A 21,537-nucleotide genomic window follows, 5' to 3' on the forward strand; every position below is an offset into this window, starting at 1 on the left:
TATGGCTTTGATTAGGTCTTGCTAATATTTTACTGCATTCTAAAGAGGGACAGCAGTAAGGAGGCGTCAGGAACTCTTGAACGCTCGATCATTAAATTCCCTTCCCCATGTTTTTCTCCGATCCACACAAAAATGAAAGCACTACGAACCACATGGAGCAATCATGATGGACTTAACAGGAAGTCAATCTCTTTTCCCTCCCTTAATTTGAATTAAGAAAAATTCTAAACCTCCCCCACATGCCAGACAGTTTCCTTTAGAGCTTAAGTGTATTTTATTATTTCTCTTCATTAAAAAAGCAACAAAAGATAATCGAGAAAAAAAGTAGACAAAAATAAATAATATCCTAAATAGCAGCTGAGTCCAGTGACAACTGGTATTCACACATGTAACATATGTTCCAGAGCCTAGGTTTCAAGCATTTGGGTTCGTTCAACTTTCTTATAAACCCTACAGATTGTAAAAGAGCCACAGTTAAGACATAAAATGTCCTAGTTCAGACCAATTTTATTTGATCCCATTACTCTCGATATTTGCTATTTTCACAATGATCATTGCTTCGTTTTCCCCATGTAGATAATTTGAGATTATCTTAACATTCTCATTAGCATTTTTTCCTCTTTTTAAATTCATTAGCATTTAAAAAAAGTAACTTGGCTCTAAATATTTTCAACTTAGTAATATTAGATATTATGTGGCCTTAACGGGTCCTTTAGTACATACATTGTCAAAGGCTATTTTTAAAAATCTGCTTTTCAGGAGCATATAGTATTTGGTATGTCTATATATCATTATATCAGTCACTTCATTTGACAGCAACAAATCTGACATTTTAAAATAGTACATTTTGATGAGATTTTTACTTACATTTTTTTCTTGGAGGAGAATTAAGTACATGTAAGCAGTGAAACCCTGTTTTCTTTAGTTTAAAATTATCTATAGGTGTTGTTCGTGAAACATTCCAAATACGCAAAACACCCACTTGAGAATCTAGTCGGATGAAGAAAACAGCATTGTATTAACGAATATTATTTGAAATATAAAATGCCCAGACATAAAAGAAATAACAAAAACCTCAACTTGTAGATTCTTAGCACCACTTATCAACATTCTTCAAACAATATTGCACAATAACACAGAGAAACAGGTGAAACAGTATTCATCCTTTACATTTTTGGCTCGTTTTGCTTTCATTTTTCTGTTCCAAATCCTCTCCTAGGGTGAAAGACTGCCTACCTTGGCAGTATCCCCTGAAAAGGTTATTATCAGAGTCTGATCACAAAAAAGGCAGCCCACTGCCACAGTTGCTTCAGGAAAGCCATCTAAAGAAACTGTCCACCGCTAACACTAAGTAATATTTTGTCTTTTCAAATGCTGGTAAAATGCTCCCTCGCCCACTTGTCAGCAAACAAGGACTACCTAAGGACCAATTAGAAAGCTCCCTCCCTTCCAAAAAATCCCACCTATTATATACAAGCTACTTTGGAAAATATTCTGGCAGTGCCTCACATGATTAACGAAAGCTACCGTATGACTCGCCAGCCGCACTCCCACACATACACCCAACAGAACGATAAACACGTCCACACAAAAATCTGTACGCAAACGTTCATCACAGCATTATTTACGATAGCAAAAAAAAAAAAAGTGGAAAGAAGGTAAATGTCTGTCAACTGATACATGGCTAAACCAAGTGTGGCATGGCCACACAATGGAGTAATATCCTTGCACAAAAAGGAATGAAGTACAGACACGCACCGCAACACGGATGAACCCTGAGAACTTTACGGTTAAGTCAAAGAAGCCAGACACATGCACTGAATCATTCCAGTTCTCGGAAATGTCTGGAGTAGGTAAATCCAGAGAGAGAGAGAGAGAGCAGTTTAGCAGTTGACATGCACTCCTGTGTGCACTTGGGGCTGTGGACAGCGGCTGACGGAGAGTGACTGCTAATGGTTACAGAGTCTACCGGGGCAACGACAAAATGTTGCGGCAGGAGGTGGTGGGAACGGATGTACAACTTTGCGCCTACAGAAGTCGCTGAAGTCTACACTTCAAAATGCTGTTTTATTGTATGTGAATTTTAACTCCGTAATAATGAAAGCATACTGAAAATGTTCATGTCTATCATCAATTATATCCTAGGAAGTGAAAGGCCATTTTGATATTTAAGTAAGACTCCATGCACTTCCATGTGTGACATAAGTGCTTAGGATGTAAAGAATTTCTTTAAGACGGTGGGCAGCATGAAAACTCTCTTATCCCACATGAAGCAAATGTGGGAGGTAGTCACACAGTAGCTCAAAGTACTCAGCCTTTCAGAGACTTCTCTCTTGGACCCTAAGTAAACAACAGAAGTAGTTATTTAATCCTTAATTACCATTTTGAATGCCCTCATTTTCCATTCCCATCACTTCTTAGCTTTACTAATTCTCTCACAATTAGGCAACCACGAAGGGGCTTCTGTTCTAGCCATGGTAACAAATTCCACTTTCATTTCCAACCTACGTTGAAAATGCCTTGGTCTCTCTCGGTACCCGCGGTCCCTGACGACCAAAATCATCGGTGAGGAAACAAGCTCCCAGCCAGGTCAACCGTTTTTCTAGTCAGTACTTTTCCTGTCATCCTTCCATGCCTGAAACTGTATTGTCTGTGTCTTCTGTATGCACGTGAACACAAAAACATGAGCGCACGTGTGTGTACATGTGTGCTCATACAGACTATATTCCAGCTTATTATCAAAACCCTGGAGGTCGAGGGAAGAAGATGGCGGCGTAGGAGGACGCTGGGCTCACCGCGCGTCCTGCTGATCACTTAGATTCCACCTACACCTGCCTAAATAACCCAGAAAACCGCCAGAGGATTAGCAGAACAGAGTCACCGGACCCAAGTGCAGACGAGAGGCCCACGGAAGAGGGTAGGAAGGGCGGCGAGGCGGTGCGCGCTCCACGGACTGGCGGGAGGGAGCCGGGGCGGAGGGGCGGCTCGCCGGCCAAGCAGAGCCCCCGAGTCCGGCTTGCAAAAGCAGAGGGGCCTGACGGACTGTGTTCCCACAGCAAGCGCGACTTAGCGTCTGGGAGGTCATAAGTTAACAGCTCTGCTCGGAAAGCGGGAAGGCTGGAGGACAAAGGGAGGGTGAGCTGCGGAGCCCCCGGACGACAGAGCTCAGTTTGGCGGGGAACAAAGGCGCTCGCCAGCGCCATCTCCCCCGCCCATCCCCCAGCCAAAATCCCAAAGGGAACCGGTTCCTGCCAGGGAACTTGCTCCCTCCTCGCAAACACCCAACTCTGTGCTTCTGTGGAACCAAACCTCGGGCAGCGGATCTGACTCCCTCCCGGTGCCACAGGGCCCCTCCTGAAGTCGATCACCTAAGGAGAAGCGAGCTAAGCCTGCCCCTCCTGCCCCAGTGCACCTTGCCTACCCACCCCAGCTAATGCGCCAGATCCCCAGCACCACAAGCCTGGCAGTGTGCAAGTAGCCCAGACGGGCCACGCCACCCCACAGTGAATCCCGCCCCTAGGAGAGGGGAAGAGAAGGCACACACCAGTCTGACTGCGGCCCCAGCGGTGGGCTGGGGGCAGACATCAGGACTGACTGCGGCCCCTCCCACCAACTCCAGTTATACACCACAGCACAGGGGAAGTGCCCTGCAGGTCCTCACCACTCCAGGGACTATCCAAAATGACCAAGCGGAAGAATTCCCCTCAGAAGAATCTCCAGGAAATAACAACAGCTAATGAGCTGATCAAAAACGATTTAAATAATATAACAGAAAGTGAATTTAGAATAATAGTCATAAAATTAATCGCTGGGCTTGAAAACAGTATAGAGGACAGCAGAGAATCTCTTGCTACAGAGATCAAGGGACTAAGGAACAGTCACAAGGAGCTGAAAAGCGCTTTAAACGAAATGCAAAACAAAATGGAAACGACGACGGCTCGGATTGAAGAGGCAGAGGAGAGAATAGGTGAACTAGAAGATAAAGTTATGGAAAAAGAGGAAGCTGAGAGAGAGATAAAAAAATCCAGGAGTATGAGGGGAAAATTAGAGAACTAAGTGATACACTAAAAAGAAATAATATACGCATAATTGGTATCCCAGAGGAGGAAGAGAGAGGGAAAGGTGCTGAAGGGGTACTTGAAGAAATTATAGCTGAGAACTTCCCTGAACTGTGGAAGGAAAAAGGCACTGAAATCCAAGAGGCACAGAGAACTCCCTTCAGACGTGACTTGAATCGATCTTCTGCACGACATATCATAGTGAAACTGGCAAAATACAAGGATAAAGAGAAAATTCTAAAAGCAGCAAGGGATAAACGTGCCCTCACATATAAAGGGAGACCTATAAGACTCGTGACTGACCTCTCTTTTTTTTTTTTTTTTTTTAATTTTTTTTTTCAACGTTTATTTATTTTTGGGACAGAGAGAGACAGAGCATGAATGGGGGAGGGGCAGAGAGAGAGGGAGACACAGAATCGGAAACAGGCTCCAGGCTCTGAGCCATCAGCCCAGAGCCTGACGCGGGGCTCGAACTCCCGGACCGCGAGATCGTGACCTGGCTGAAGTCGGACGCTTAACCGACTGCGCCACCCAGGCGCCCCATGACCTCTCTTTTGAAACTTGGCAGGCCAGAAAGAATTGGCACTATATTTTCAGTGTGCTAAATAGGAAAAATATGCAGCCGAGAATCCTTTATGCAGCAAGTCTGTCATTTAGAATAGAAGGAGAGATAAAGGTCTTCCCAAACAAACAAAAACTGAAGGAATTCGTCACCACTAAACCAGCCCTACAAGAGATCCTAAGGGGGATCCTGTGAGACAAAGTACCAGAGACATCACTACAAGCATAAAACATACAGACATCACAATGACTCTAAACCCGTATCTTTCTATAATAACACTGAATGTAAATGGATTAAATGCGCCAACCAAAAGACATAGGGGATCAGAATGGATAAAAAAACAAGACCCATCTATTTGCTGTCTACAAGAGACTCATTTTAGACCTGAGGACACCTTCAGATTGAGAGTGAGGGGATGGAGAACTATTTATCATGCCACTGGAAGCCAAAAGAAAGCTGGAGTAGCCATACTTATATCAGACAAACTAGACTTTAAAGGCTGTAACAAGAGAGGAAGAAGGGCATTATATAATAATCACAGGGTCTATCCATCAGGAAGAGCTAACAATTATAAATGTCTATGCGCCGAATACCGGAGCCCCCAAATATATAAAACAATTACTCATAAACAGAAGCAACCTTATTGATAAGAATGTGGTAATTGCAGGGGACTTTAACACCCCACTTACAGCAATGGATAGATCATCTAGACACATGGTCAATAAAGAAACAAGGGCCCTGAATGAGACATTGGATCAGATGGACTTGACAGATATATTTAGAACTCTGCATCCCAAAGCAACAGAATATACTTTCTTCTCGAGTGCACATGGAACATTCTCCAAGATAGATCATATACTGGGTCACAAAACAGCCCTTCATAAGTTTACAAGAATTGAAATTATACCATGCATACTTTCAGACCACAATGCTATGAAGCTTGAAATCAACCACAGGAAAAAGTCTGGAAAACCTCCAAAAGCATGGAGGTTAAAGAACACCCTACTAACGAATGAGTGGGTCAACCAGGCAATTAGAGAAGAAATCAAAAAATATATGGAAACAAACGAAAATGAAAATACAACAATCCAAACGCTTTGGGACGCAGCGAAGGCAGTCCTGAGAGGAAAATACATTGCAATCCAGGCCTATCTCAAGAAACAAGAAAAATCCCAAATACAAAATCTAACAGCACACCTAAAGGAACTAGAAGCAGAACAGCAAAGGCAGCCTAAACCCAGCAGAAGAAGAGAAATAATAAAGATCAGAGCAGAAATAAACAATATAGAAACTAAAAAAACTGTAGAGCAGATCAACGAAACCAAGAGTTGGTTTTTTGAAAAAATAAACAAAATTGACAAACCTCTAGCCAGGCTTCTCAAAAAGAAAAGGGAGATGACCCAAATAGATAAAATCATGAATGAAAATGGAATTATTACAACCAATCCCTCAGAGATACAAATTATCAGGGAATACTATGAAAAATTATATGCCAACAAATTGGACAACCTGGAAGAAATGGACAAATTCCTAAACACCCACATGCTTCCAAAACTCAATCAGGAGGAAATAGAAAGCTTGAACAGACCCATAACCAGCGAAGAAATTGAATCGGTTATCAAAAATCTCCCAACAAATAAGGGTCCAGGACCAGATGGCTTCCCAGGGGAGATCTACCAGACGTTTAAAGCAGAGATAATACCTATCCTTCCCAAGCTATTCCAAGAAATAGAAAGGGAAGGAAAACTTCCAGACTCATTCTATGAAGCCAGTATTACTTTGATTCCTAAACCAGACAGAGACCCAGTAAAAAACGAGAACTACAGGCCAATATCCCTGATGAATATGGATGCAAAAATTCTCAATAAGATACTAGCAAATCGAATTCAAAGGCATATAAAACGAATTATTCACCATGATCAAGTGGGATTCATTCCTGGGATGCAGGGCTGGTTCAACATTCGCAAATCAATCAACGTGATACATCACATTAACAAAAAAAAAAGAGAAGAACCATATGATCCTGTCAATGGATGCAGAAAAGGCCTTTGACAAAATCCAGCACCCTTTCTTAATAAAAACCCTTGAGAAAGTCGGGATAGAAGGAACATACTTAAAGATCATAAAAGCCATTTATGAAAAGCCCACAGCTAACATCATCCTCAACGGGGAAAAACTGAGAGCTTCTTCCCTGAGATCAGGAACACGACAGGGATGCCCACTCTCACCGCTGTTGTTTAACATAGTGTTGGAAGTTCTAGCATCAGCAATCAGACAACAAAAGGAAATCAAAGGCATCAAAATTGGCAAAGATGAAGTCAAGCTTTCGCTTTTTGCAGATGACATGATATTGTACATGGAAAATCCGACAGACTCCACCAAAAGTCTGCTAGAACTGATACATGAATTCAGCAAAGTTGCAGGATACAAAATCGATGTACAAAAATCAGTTGCATTCTTATACACTAACAATGAAGCAACAGAAAGACAAATAAAGAAACTGATCCCATTCATAATTGCACCAAGAAGCATAAAATACCTAGGAATAAATCTAACCAAAGATGTAAAAGATCTGTATGCTGAAAACTATAGAAAGCTTATGAAGGTAATTGAAGAAGATATAAAGAAATGGAAAGACATTCCCTGCTCATGGGTTGGAAGAATAAATATTGTCAAAATGTCAATACTACCCAAAGCTATCTACACATTCAATGCAATCCCAATCAAAATTGCACCAGCATTCTTCTTGAAACTAGAACAAACAATCCTAAAATTCATATGGAACCACAAAAGGCCCCGAATAGCCAAAGGAATTTTGAAGAAAAAGACCAAAGCAGGAGGCATCACAATCCCAGACTTTAGCCTCTACCACAAAGCTGTAATCATTAAGACAGCATGGTATTGGCACAAAAACAGACACACAGACCAATGGAATAGAATAGAAACCCCAGAACTAGACCCACAAACGTATGGCCAACTCATCTTTGACAAAGCAGGAAAGAACATCCAATGGAAAAAAGACAGTCTCTTTAACAAATGGTGCTGGGAGAACTGGACAGCAACATGCAGAAGGTTGAAACTAGACCACTTTCTCACACCATTCACAAAAATAAACTCAAAATGGATAAAGGACCTGAATGTGAGACAGGAAACCATCAAAACCCTAGAGGAGAAAGCAGGAAAAGACCTCTCTGACCTCAGCCGTAGCAATCTCTTACTCGACACATTCCCAAAGGCAAGGGAATTAAAAGCAAAAGTGAATTACTGGGACCTTATGAAGATAAAAAGCTTCTGCACAGCAAAGGAAACAACAAAACTAAAAGGCAACCAACGGAATGGGAAAAGATATTTGCAAGTGACATATCGGACAAAGGGCTAGTATCCAAAATCTATAAAGAGCTCACCAAACTCCACACCCGAAAAACAAATAACCCAGTGAAGAAATGGGCAGAAAACATGAAAAGACACTTCTCTAAAGAAGACATCCGGATGGCCAACAGGCACATGAAAAGATGTTCAGCGTCGCTCCTTATCAGGGAAATACAAATCAAAACCACACTCAGGTATCACCTCACGCCAGTCAGAGTGGCCAAAATGAACAAATCAGGAGACTATAGATGCTGGAGAGGATGTGGAGAAACGGGAACCCTCTTGCACTGTTGGTGGGAATGCAAATTGGTGCAGCCGCTCTGGAAAGCAGTGTGGAGGTTCCTCAGAAAATTAAAAACAGACCTACCCTATGACCCAGCAGTAGCACTGCTAGGAATTTATCCAAGGGATACAGGAGTGCTGATGCATAGGGGCACTTGTACCCCAATGTTTATAGCAGCACTCTCAACAATAGCCAAATTATGGAAAGAGCCTAAATGTCCATGAACTGATGAATGGATAAAGAAATTGTGGTTTATATACACAATGGAATACTACGTGGCAATGAGAAAGAATGAAATATGGCCTTTTGTAGCAACGTGGATGGAACTGGAGAGTGTGATGCTAAGTGAAATAAGCCATACAGAGAAAGACAGATACCATATGGTTTCACTCTTATGTGGATCCTAAGAAACTTAACAGAAACCCATGGGGGAAGGGAAGGAAAAAAAAAAAAAAAGAGGTTAGAGTGGGAGAGAGCCAAAGCATGAGAGACTCTTTTTTTTTTTTTTAAGAGACTCTTAAAAACTGAGAACAAACTGAGGGTTGATGGGGGGTGGGAGGGAAGGGAGGGTGGGTGATGGGTATTGAGGAGGGCACCTTTTGGGATGAGCACTGGGTGTTGTATGGAAACCAATTTGACAATAAATTTCATATATTAAAAAAAAAAACCTGGAAAACTGGGCCTTAATTTCATTTTTATCATTATGTTAATGACACACAATATAAAGAAAAGTAAACTAGGCATTTACTATAATAAATGATAATAAAGGAAAGTAAACTAGGCACTTACTGTAATAAATAATACTGGGATATTAATTCATTTTACACAAAATTAACCAATAAAAGGGTATCATTTCCCTGACTCCATTAAAGAATAAACATATATTTAAAACTCTGGGGACCAGGGTAAACTTACCTCCAGTGACAAACATCCCGGGAGCACTGGGAACCCAGGCCAAGCACTGGACAGAAGCCGCTGCACTGGGAAAATTAAATGTTGTAATGCAATAAAGGGATTCCGAATCTAGCAGGCGAATTCCAAAGTGCAAATTAGCCACAAGGAGATAATCGGTAGACAGCGGGTCCCATTCCAGGGCTGTCACTGGATCTTCTTCATCTGTCCCTTCAAGAGAGTCAGGTCTCAGAACATGTTTCTGACTTTTACTACCTATTAAAATATAAAGAAGAAAGATTTTAAACACAATGCTCAAAAGAAAATTATTGAGGGGCGCCTGGGTGGCTAAGGCGGTTAAGCGCCCGACTTCAGCTCAGGTCTTGATCTCGCGGTCCGTGGGTTCAAGCCCCACGTCAGGCTCTGTGCTGACAGCTCAGAGCCCAGAGCCTGCTCCGGCTTCTCTGTGTCCCTCTCTCTGCCCCTTCCCGGCGCGTGCGTGCTCTCTTTCTCCCTCAAAAATAAATAAAAACATTAAAAAAGAAAAGAAAATCAGTAACTGCGATCCTATTAATTTTCTCTCTGCATAGTGCTGAAGTCTGGCATCTGTGTGCAGAAGTCACCATGGACACTTGAGCACAGGAGGATGTGGAAGCCTCAGCTGCAATCCCTAGAGCCCAAATGCTTCTGTTTGTTCCCAGAACGCCAAAGGAAAAAGACGCAGATAAAGAACACCAATGCTCTTGTCATCAACTACAGTTTGCACGGAGTTCCAACAGGGTAGGGGCGGGGACGTGCTTACCAAGAGGAGCACCCTGGAGTGATTAAAGCACAGACTTGGCAGTGGACTGCCTGGGGGCAAAGCCTGGTTCCACCAGGGACTAGCTGCGTTCTCGGACAGGACACCGAGTCTCTGTGTGCTCGGGTTCCTCATTTGTATGATGGAGAACAGAACAATCCTTAGCTTGCAGAGTTTTGTTAAAGATTAAGGGACTTAGCTGCTTACAGGGCTAAGAATGGGAGGGCCTCTTAGAAGCAGCATATCGGTATTTACTGTCCCTCCTCGTGCATCAGAGCATCTGTCGTAACCATAACTCACTCCCGACATCAGGTACAAATAAGGCAGCCAGAAAAACAGGGACATAAAACATGTGGAACTGAATGAAGCAAAGAACGATCCAACAATCCTCTTGTGCCGTCCCAGCTGAGATACAACCGGCAACAGGAAGAAACATGCTTCTGCTGATACACCACACAGGGCTCCAATTAGCCGGCCTCGGTTCCCAGAAGAACGGCAGTGAAACAACAGAATTCAGAGGCCATGATGTTAACACAAAGAACCCACTCCTCCTGAGTATTATAAACCCTGCAAAGCGTGTTTACTAAACCATAACCCACTGGCAGAGCCCTTTCTGTAATCTCGTCATTACACATTGTTTTTCAACGTACCAGATTATAAAAGCAGAAAAAATAAATTTCCTTGGATATATCTGTAAAGTGAAGTGTCTGGCCTGGGAGTAAATTTGTCAGAATACACTGATCTTCATAATGCTCATCTTACAAGGGCAGAATTTTATTTAGAATTTTTACACATAAAATCATAGAAGGCACATGTGATGTTTCATCAAAATTTATCAAATTTTTGCAATCATCATCAAGAAAAGTTTGGTTCTTCTTGCCCCAAATAAGCACCTTGCTAAAGTGCTATTTGATATAAAAAACAGTAATGAATATTAAAATAGCTATTCACTGTAAGCCAGAGAGAGGAAGAAAAATGATTCACCTAAGTTGTACTAGTTATTTCTTAAGTAATTTTTAGGTATTTGCATATGACAGTTAATATCAATGGCTTATTAAAAATATTCCAGCATGCAAAAAAAAAAAAAAAAGTAAATGCTAAATATTGAAATTGGGTTGCTTCAAAGCCCCATACAGTCAAAATGATTATGAGTTATAGCCATTGTTTCCTATTCTGTCTAGTACCAACATTTTTATTATTAAAAAATAGAAAGCTAAAGCTGTAAAATTTTACAGCCAGGCATTAGAACAAGAGCTGATAATACTTTCATTATTTTATATGTATTTATGTTACTATTATTTATGTTCCATTTTATTATACAAATATCAGACTTCTGTTGTCAGATGAGGACAGGAGTGTATGACAAGACTCAGTAAGAAGATGAGGTTGACAATTTCTGTATGAAAAACAAAAACTGGGGCAAAGGAAAACTAGGGCCGAAAAATAAAATAATGAGGATAATGTATAATACACATATCTGTTCAAATTTTCATTTTGAGACCAGCAGCCCAAGCAAAGTGGAAAGAAATCAAGAAAGGTTACATAATTCAGGGTCCACAGGATAAAAATAAAACAAAAAGACACAAAAAAAATGTGCTCAGGAGAAGCACAACTTTTCCCAGAAATGAGACCAGCAATACACGTCTCCCGTGTGTTTTCAAAAAGGGAACACAGCATTACATAGGGACAATGTCATCAACGTTCCTAAAATAAAACCATGCAAATTTGATTAATGCACATCCTTGGAATAATACCAAAGTCAATTCAATGAAAACATTCCTATTATGAGGATAAAAAAAAATCCAATGACCTGGCTTTGTCCAAAACTATTTAAAATAGCTAAAGCAGTTTTCTAATGTTTTTGGCCCTAGATTCCTCTGCTCATATGTGGATCTGTACATGATCCAATACATTATTTAACAGAATAAAGTGGTGCTTTTCAGACTGAAAGGGAGAAAGCGTAAAAGAGAGATAAAGACAGGAAAGCAGAGAGCCTGAGGTCTTAGCCTCCTGTAAGAACCGGGGAGGACAGTAATTTCATCTTGTTGCACAGAGATAGAACCACCTGTTGTGCCAAAAAATCATTAAGAAAGTGACCCCTCCTTAGGAAAGGACAATACCAGTATGAATACTAACAGCCTCAAAGCTTCAAACTCACAGTGCAGAATGTAGTATTAGAACAAAAAGTAGTATTTCCTTCACAACCATCAGCTCATATATGTGCAAGAGGAAAATACATAGCAGGATTATACCTTTTCTGATGTTGTGTACATATTCATTGCTATACATCCTATGGAATAAATGAGGTCAACAAGTCTGTTCGGGTGGTTACCCATACAGGGAATTGTGTTCCCCTAAAAGATGTTGAAGTCCCAGCCTCCAAGAATCTGTGAATGTGATTTAACTTGGAAATGGGGTATTTGCAGATGATAAATTAAAACGAGGCCATTAGGGCAAACAATAATCCAACATGACTGTGTCCTTATAAAAAAGAGAAATTTGGACACAGGGACCTGCATGCACACAAGGAGAACACCATGTGAACAGCGATGTTATGTTGTCACAAGCTAAGGAACCAGAAACTAAGAGACAGGCTAGAACAAAAAGCTTTCCCTGGTGCCTTCAGGGGGCCTGCTGACACCTTGATTTTGTGTCTCTGGTCTCTAGAATTACGTCACAATAAATGTGTTGCTCTAAGCCATCCCGTGTGTGGAACTTGGTTAGGGCAGCCCTTGCAAGTAAACACATGGGTGGACCCAGAAAAATCATTTGATTACACGGGTAAAATGCACAATTTACTTTAATAACTTGAAGATGAATTATGGGAAAATCTGGGCCCTTCTAGAAGTGACATGGGTTGGACTGCTGAAATATACATCCTAGCCTGACTGAAATCCACAAAAGGGAAATAAGGGAAAGGAAGTCTTTATCCATCCCTATCCTTTCTATGCCAGAATGAGCATACAACGTCTCAGTGTTTTAGGTCTTAGACACATAATACAATGTTTCAATGTCTTAGGAGTTAAAACCTCCAAAAATGCCTACTAGCAACAACAACAGACTAGTAACAATAATAAAGCAAGAAAAGAAAGCCACGGTCAAGGAAAAAGGAGATGGCCACAATGACAAATTATAAAACATGAATAATATCTAGAATGAAATTTGGACCAAAGTAAGCACACCCTCCTCAGGATCCTCTTTAGAGCTCAAAAAGATTCTCAAAAAGAAAGTATAACAATCCAGGGTGCCTGGGTGGCTCAGTCGGTTAAGCGTGTGACTTCAGCTCAGGTCATGATCTCACAGTTCGTGGGTTCAAGCCCCATGTCGAGCTCTGTGCTGACAGCTCAGAACCTGGAGCCTGCTTCGGATTTTGTGTCTTCCTCCCTCTCTGCTTCTCCCCTGCTCGTGGTCTGCCTCTCTCTCTCTCTCTCAAAAATAAACACTTAAAAAAATTTTTTAAGTGAATATCAGATCCTGTTTGAAATATATTTGAGATAAAATGACCCCAATATACCAATGTTTAAAGTAACATTTTTTAACTTTAGAAAGATTGTTCCTTTAAGAAATATTTATTTGAATTTTCATGATTTCTTTGGTTCAATTTCAATTTTTTTCTTCCATTAATTTCAGGTAAGTTGAATGTAATCTGTTTTGTGAAAGTAGCGATCCTAACCCTAAAAAGCGCTTTTACCCATCTATCTAATGAATCAGGAGTCACATTTATTAACAGAGGTACCAGATGGCTAAAAGATGTTTCTCAAATGGTAGCCATCCTTATTTATGAGTGGAGAGCTATTTAGGCAACTTTTAAAATTTTTCATTGCACAACTTCTCATTGTTTAAATTAAAAAAATAAACATAATTACTCAGACCCTTTCATTGAGCCAGATTGGTTAACTAGTGGGGGACTCCACAGAGTTATTATTCCTTTTTATCTCAGATTCAAAGTCTTTGCTAAGGGGTTGCAGCATCACAATGGTATTGTACAAGCAGGTAGGAAAGTATTTTTGGGTCGTATTAGTAAGTCATCATATATTTCTTTTGTTTTTAATTTTTTTATTTTTTGAAACTTTTTTTTTTTTTAATTTATTTTGAGAGAGAGCAGAGGAGGGACAGAGAGAGAGGGAGTGAGAACCCAAGCAGGCCCCACCCTGTCAGTGCAGAGCCTGATGTGGGGCTTGAACTCACAAACCATGAGATCATGACCTGAGCTGAAACCAGAAGTCAGACACCCAATCAACTGAGCCACCCAGGCGCCCCAAGTCATCATATAGTTCTGCTGTGTGTCCTTATTCATTCAGGCCACTTTCTAGGTAAATGTGCAAAAATGAACAACAGACTTAGAACAATAAAATTATGGGGCAAGTGACAAGATTTAGGCTAATGCCAAGTCCAAACTGCATAGAAGAGTTATATCTATTACAACAACACTTCATGGTGCTGGATTATATTTGCACAACTATTATTTTACAATTAAAATATTGTTGACTTTGGCTGTATGTCGTGGAGAAAAGAAATTGTAAGTTAAGAAAAATAAACTTCAAGAGATCTTGACTAATTAAATTCTTACCTGGTTGAAAAATTGATAGACTTCCATCAATATGACCAAATACAACTTTCCCCCTTTTTTGGCTATGCCATCTGAATATGCAGATATCAGACAAGAAACTGTGAGCTTCCCTGTGAACAGTCACCCCACTCTCTGGTCCTGAGATGGTCCAAATGAACAGCGGGCCTCTGTGGGAAACAAATGCCACCGTATCACCTGCATTCCAGCACCAGCTGAGAGAGGCAGGCACCCCTAGAATAAACAAAATATAGACACGTAATAGACACATGTGGAGGAAGACCAGACCATGAAATACTATTTATGTTGCACACTGCTGAAACAACTTAAAATATAACAACCGTCTTGTTATTAAAATAATATTACCTTCTAAGTTGGGAATTGGACTTATAAAGTAACCCCAAAGACTATAGGCCACCTGTGTAGGGTGCTTCCAAAACGGAAAAATACCTAGTTAGGGTTAAAACTACTAATATGATAATACACTTCATATATTCAGGCACTTATAGAGGTTTTTTTTTTTCTTTCACAAACTATGTAATCAAGCATTAAATTCTTACTGAGTTTTTGTATAGAAGACCTGCTATAGGCATTCTAGGTATAAACGTATGGGATACGATTCCTGCTTTACAGGACCTTAAACACAAGATAAAAATATAAAGTCCTGGGAAGATAAGGATCCATTGTATGAAAAGTTGAATGCTGCTATAAGAGTTTAAAAACAATAAAATTAATGCTATAGGACTGCCTGGGTGGCTCAATGAGTTGAGCGTCCAACTCCTATTTTAGCTCAGGTCATGATCACAGGATCATGGGACTGAGCCCTGCATGGGGCTCCACGCTGAACATGGAGCCTACTTAAGATTCTCACACTCTCTCCCTCTGTCCCTCTCCCATGCTTGCACTCCCTCTCTCTAAAATAAAAAACAAATAAATAAAATTTAAAATTAATGCCACAGTCTATGTTTTATCAGGGCTTAGATTCACATCTTAGCACTGCTTCAGATGAACTAAACAAATAACCACCTCTTAAACCTCTGCCTTCTCATCTATAAAACGGATGTAAGTAAAAACAGCTGAACACCTATTCCACATGAATGTTAAGAAAGGATATATAATAATGTATGTAAAAGTCCCTTTTAAACTATAAAAGACATACTAAAGTTAATTGTATTCTCTTCACCATTACAGTGATCAAATAAATCATATATAAAGTAAGTGTTATGGTAAATTTCTAACTCAAGACAGAAACTATAAACGTGCCAACACAGATACTTTAAGCAACTGCGTCAGAATCAGCAAACTGAATATGCATATCAGATCATTTGGAATTAGGGCCCAGGAATCTATCTGTAACAAGGTTCTCCAAATGATTTTGATGTGTAGAAAAGTGTGTAAACCACTGGGCTACTGTCCTGAAAAGAAACTGGATTTGAATTATACCTTGAGAGACAGCAGCAGAGTTTAATATGTGGGATGAGTGGTATTTCCGAGGAAAAGGAAATGGTATGAATAAAGACACAGTCGGAAGCTGTTCATGGACGGTAAACTCCGTTTGTGTCACAGTCCTTACCACCCCACGGGCAGCAACTGCACGCCTAATGCCTACCTTGGGGCCTGCCATCAAATGGGAACTCCATAAATGCTTATAGAAGGAATGAAAGAGCACATGAATAAGGCCAATAAAAAGCTGATGTGGTTTAGCATCCATTAACAGAAGGAGAACTTCCCAGTAAGGAGTAAGAGAATGGGTCAAACCACCACAGCACACGTGGAGAAAGCCAGAAAGCTGGTTCTCCGAACTGGGTTTCAGGAAATGCAGCGAGGAAGAGAAGGGACCAGCAACAGTGTCACATAGTTAAGACGGAAAACACTTCTGTAGTGGCTTAGTATGTGTAAGCACTTCGAAGAGCTCTACAGAATATCAACTCATTTAATTCTCTCCCAAATACTCTGAGATGGGCAGGTAGTACTATTATCCACTGTTAACGTGTTTTGGGTTGTTTTTTTTTTCCTGGATGGATATTACCAAGTATGATTTTTTCCAAGTTGACGATAATTTTAACATTTTACATTTAAAGAAACTAATACTTGTTTCCCTTTAAGTGTATTTTTTTATTATTGTGGAATACAGAATGATGAAATGAAAATACAGAGGCAACATCAAGTTCAACTGCTGTATGTGCAAGTTCCAATAGAATTTTTTTTAAGTTGATTTAATGGAAAATTCTACTTTGCTTAAGCCGAATTCTGAAAAGAAGAAACAGAGTCTAATGCATTTCAAAGTGAAATATTTACAATGAAAATGACCAAAAATATTCATATTTTTTTGTAAATAAATCACAAACTTCCAACCTTCAAATTAAGAAGATATTTAGAAATAGCAAGAAGAATTTATTGTTAAGGCTCTGAAAATTTTCAAAAGAAGGAAAATGTGTAAGGAAAGGAAAAATAGTAGAAGTGATCAAAACTCTTACCACAACCACTTAATAACTGTACAATGTTAATGAAGAAGTCTTATTTAATTGTATGCTCACTGGCAAAAGAAGCCTGGTGCACACAGTAATGAATAAAAAACTCTTCCATCGTGAATGGAGGTGATGCATATGGTGTTTCATGACAAATCGGCAGATAAACTAGGTGATAATACATCAACTAATATGTACCTGTGCATAACATTTAGAAATGTTATTATGCAGGTATCGCCTGGTATATATTTTGTGCGACAACCTCAGAAGAACAATGACATCGTATAGCATTTTAGGAGTATTTATTGTGTTATTTAAAATTAATCTCATCTATGGGGCGCCTGGGTGGCGCAGTCGGTTAAGCGTCCGACTTCAGGCAGGTCACGATCTCGCAGTCTGTGAGTTCGAGCCCCGCGTCGGGCTCTGGGCTGATGGCTCAGAGCCTGGAGCCTGTTTCCGATTCTGTGTCTCCCTCTCTCTCTGCCCCTCCCCCGTTCATGCTCTGTCTCTCTCTGTCCCAAAAATAAATAAACGTTGAAAAAAAAATTAAAAAAAAAAAAATAATAAAATAAAATTAATCTCATCTAAAGCTGAATTTAAAGTATTGAGAAAATGCACTACTGATCAATATGAACAATACTGGAAAAAACCGTAGGAGGTATGATGGGGAGACAAACAGGTATGAACAGGTATAACCAGAAAAATATAAAAAATCTTATTTGGAGGCTATCAATCGCTGTTTATACATCACAAAGCCTGTACCAAAAGTATTTTGGTTTTTCCTCATTGATGTATTGAAAACCTTATGGTAAACTGTTACAATAATGGAAGCTCACTGAATAGCTGACTTAAAAAAAAAAAAAAAAACTGCTCAGAGATTGGAGCAAAGTACACACTATCTAGTACCGAAGCTCAAGTGAAAATAATAAGCAGGTTATGTGAACTTGGGAATGAGATTTGTATTTTTCTAGTTGAAAAATTAACCCTGTTTGGCAAATATTTTCTTAAGATGAAAGTTATATAACAAAACTCGTTTATTTTACTGGTATTTTCAGCATTCCTAATGACCTAAATTTGAACAGACAAGGAAAAAGCCACATACTAAATACGCTGAGCATAACCTTTGGCATTATTATTACACTTGGAAGCAAGATTTAAATATAGCAGCCTATGAATTCTCTAATATTGATGCTACACACTGAAGACTGTTCTAAAGAAATCGAACTGTCACGTCCAGGCTTTCTACTTCAAAGTGATAACCGGTCATTGTTGGAGAAACAACTGAATATAAAGAACATACCCAGCAGTAGTTCTCAAAACCGTAATTAATAAGTGAACTTCCTTCGGTGTTCAAAAAGAGACTGAATTATTGTAACATCTAACAGAAAAATGGTTACTTCGCGTCATCATTATTATGGGGTAAGATGCTAGCCAGAAAGAGTGTAATAATCTTCAATTCACTAAGACCTACTTATGTGAACTAGGACTTTCCACCATGACCCAATTAAAAATAAGGGAAAGAAACCAGCTCACCAGGGCAGTGACTACATGGGTAACACGGTGTTTGTATGTTTCAGATTGGGATAGAATAATGACCCGGCTAGGAGAACTGTCTCATTAAGAAAATCTTACCAATTACTACTTTTATATTTATTGGGGGAATTTTTGTCATATTTAAATATTAATGAAATCATTTGGTGTTGACTATGGTTTAACTGGTGTACTAAGCAAAAATATTTCATGAGATTTTGCTTCAGTTTTATACACATGTACACACACGAGTCATGATGTGAAATGTAGTTCTTACACAGACGAGCAGTAGAAAGTTTGAAAAACAATACTTTAAAACCTCAGCTAATTTAAATAAAATATTTTTCTTACTGAAGTAAAAATAATTCACTCAATAAAATAAATCCCAGTTATAAATATACCTTTTGTATTGTCGAGCTTAGCAATGACTTTTTGTTCTGCAACATTCCAAATGATCACTAAGTTATCGGTACCGCCACTTGCAAACAGATCAGGGTTATGTGGACACCAAGAGAGAGCTGTGATTGTTTTTTTATGTTCAGACATAATTGCGTGAAGTTTGAATTCATTATAACGGTGATCCAACTAAAAAAAATATATAAATAAAACATTTCAGTGCTTCTTTTTAAGTTATACACTTCTCATTAATAATCACATTGTTTTTAAAAAGCTACATACATGAAAATTAGTACACCTACTACCATGATATGAACACATTTCAAGCCTTGGTCTACTTTCAAATGTGAACAGTATTCAATCAGAAGTAAATCATTTTTTTAAAGTTTTTAATTCCAGTTAGCTGACATAGTTATATTAGTTTCAGGTGTACGATATAGTGATTCGACACTTCCATACACCCCCTGGTGCTCATCATGAAAGTGCATCCTGAATCCCCGTCACCTATTTATCCCATCCCCTCACCCTCCTCTCCTCCATTAGTTTATTCTCTATAATTAAGATTGTTTCTTGATTTGTCTCCCTCTCTTATGTTTTCCCTTTGCTTGTTTTGTTTCTTAAATTCCACATATGAGTGGAATCCTATGTCATTTGTCTTTCTCTGAGTTATTTCACCTAGCATTATACTCTCTAGCTCCATCCATGTTTTTGCAAATGGCAAGATTTCATTTTTTTTTTTTATGGCTGAGTAACATTCCATTGTATATATATATTCTACTTCTTTATCCATTCATCAATCAATGGACACTCGGTCGGCTTCCATATCTTGCCTAATGTAAATAATGCTACTATAAACAAAGGGGTGCATGTATCCCTTGGAATTAGTGTTCTTATGATCTTTGGGTAAATACCCAACAGTGCAGTTGCTGGCTGGATCACAGGGTAGTCCTATTTTTAACTTTTTGAGGAACCTCCATACTGTTTTCCACAGTGGCTGCACCAGTTTGCATTCCCACAAACAAGGCACGACTGTCCCTTTTTCTCCATATCCTCACCAACACTTATTGTTTCTTGAGTTTTTTATTTTAGCCATCCTGACAGGTGTAACGTAGTATCTCACTGTGGTTTTAATTTGCATCTTCCTGATAAGTTACGATGTCTAGAAAAAAATCAGTTTTTAAAAAATAAGAGCACTGACATTAAACATAATTTATAAAAGGTAAAAATAACTGTACACTTAAATATGCATAATAATTCAGAGCTTTATATTTTCTATAGCTATATGTATTTATGAGGGAAAAACACTTGGTTTAGAATATTTTTTCTGTAATTTTTCAATTAGATGTGAATGAAAAAATTTAGGTTAGAAAAATTAACTATTGGGACTACACCAAAACAAGCTTTTGCAGAGTGAAGGAAACCACCACAAAATGAAAAGGCAACCTACTGAATGGAAGAAGGTATTTGCAAATGATATATCCAATAAGGAGTTAATACACAAAACATATAAAGGACTTCTACAACTCAACACCAAAAAACCAAATAATCTGATTTAAAATGGGCAGTGGACCTGAATAAACATCTTCCAACATACAGATGTCCAACAGACACAGGAAAAAAAAAATGCTGAACATCACTCATCATCAGGGAAATGCAAATCAAAACCAGAATGAGTTATCACCTTATACCTGTCAGAATGGCTAAAATCAAAGACACAAGAAATAACAAGAGTTGACAATGTGGAAAAAAAGGACCGCTGGTGGGAATGTAAATTGATACAGCCACCATGAAAACAGTATGGAAGTACCTCAAAAAATTAAACAAAGAAATACCACATGATGTAGTAATTCCACTACTGGGTATTTACTCAAAGAAAATGAAAACGGCCCTATTTTTATTGTAGCATTATTTACAACAGCCAAGATATGGAAGCAACACAAGCATCTGTCTATAGATGAATGAATGGACAGGGGGCGCCTAGATGTTCAGTCAGTTAAGCGTTGGGACTCCTGATCTGGGCTCAGGTCATGATCTCACAGTTTGTGAGATGCACTGACAGTGTGCAGCCTGCTTGGGATTCTCTCTCTCCCACTCTCTCTGCGACCCTCTCCCACACACACACGCTCTCTCTCAAAAAAATAAACAAACTTTGAAAAAACAGATGAATGGATAAAGAAGATGTGGAATATTACCGAGTCATAAAAAAGAATGAAATCTTGCCATTTGTAATGACACGGCTGCAGACAGAGGGTATGATGCTAAGTGAAATAAGTCAGAGAAAGACAAGTATCATGTGATTTCACTTATATGTGGAATCTAAAATCAAAACAAACAACAAACAGAAAAACAGGCCCCTAAATACAGAGAGCAAACTGGTGGCTGCCAGAGGGGAGGTGGGTGGGATCATGGGTGAAACAGATAAAGGGGATTAAGAGGTACAAACTTCCAGTTACAAAATAACTCATGGAGATGAAAAGTACAGCAGAGTGAATCAGTAATACTGTAATAACATCGTATGGTGACAGATGTTGACTACACTTACAATCATGATCAGTAACGTGAAAAACTGTTGCATCAATATGTTGTACACCTGAAACTAATATAACATTGAATG

At 39.2% G+C, this 21,537-nt stretch overlaps 1 protein-coding gene across 6 annotated transcripts in view; it reads right to left on the reverse strand.

Moving 5' to 3' along the window:
- Positions 1 to 21,537, reverse strand: part of WDR17 (WD repeat domain 17) — an 87,505-nt gene that overhangs the window by 48,105 nt on the left and 17,863 nt on the right. For 5 of the 6 annotated variants that reach the window (XM_047091768.1, XM_047091766.1, XM_047091771.1 and 2 more), the window contains 4 exons: positions 18,929 to 19,112; positions 14,533 to 14,763; positions 9,188 to 9,439; positions 868 to 990 (listed from right to left, as the gene is read on the reverse strand). In XM_047091768.1, the coding sequence (XP_046947724.1) occupies positions 868 to 990; positions 9,188 to 9,439; positions 14,533 to 14,763; positions 18,929 to 19,112 (790 nt within the window). Of the gene's footprint in view, positions 1 to 867; positions 991 to 2,439; positions 2,464 to 3,252; positions 3,264 to 4,251; positions 4,266 to 4,468; positions 4,495 to 9,187; positions 9,440 to 14,532; positions 14,764 to 18,928; positions 19,113 to 21,537 lie in introns of all 6 variants that reach the window. The other variant, XM_047091767.1, reaches the window with a different exon arrangement.

The sequence above is a fragment of the Lynx rufus genome, unplaced genomic scaffold, assembly GCF_022079265.1.
Source record: "Lynx rufus isolate CCGP_SWC_20201006 ecotype Redwood Valley unplaced genomic scaffold, mLynRuf1.p SCAF_3, whole genome shotgun sequence".
Classification (NCBI taxonomy): Eukaryota; Metazoa; Chordata; class Mammalia; order Carnivora; family Felidae; genus Lynx; species Lynx rufus.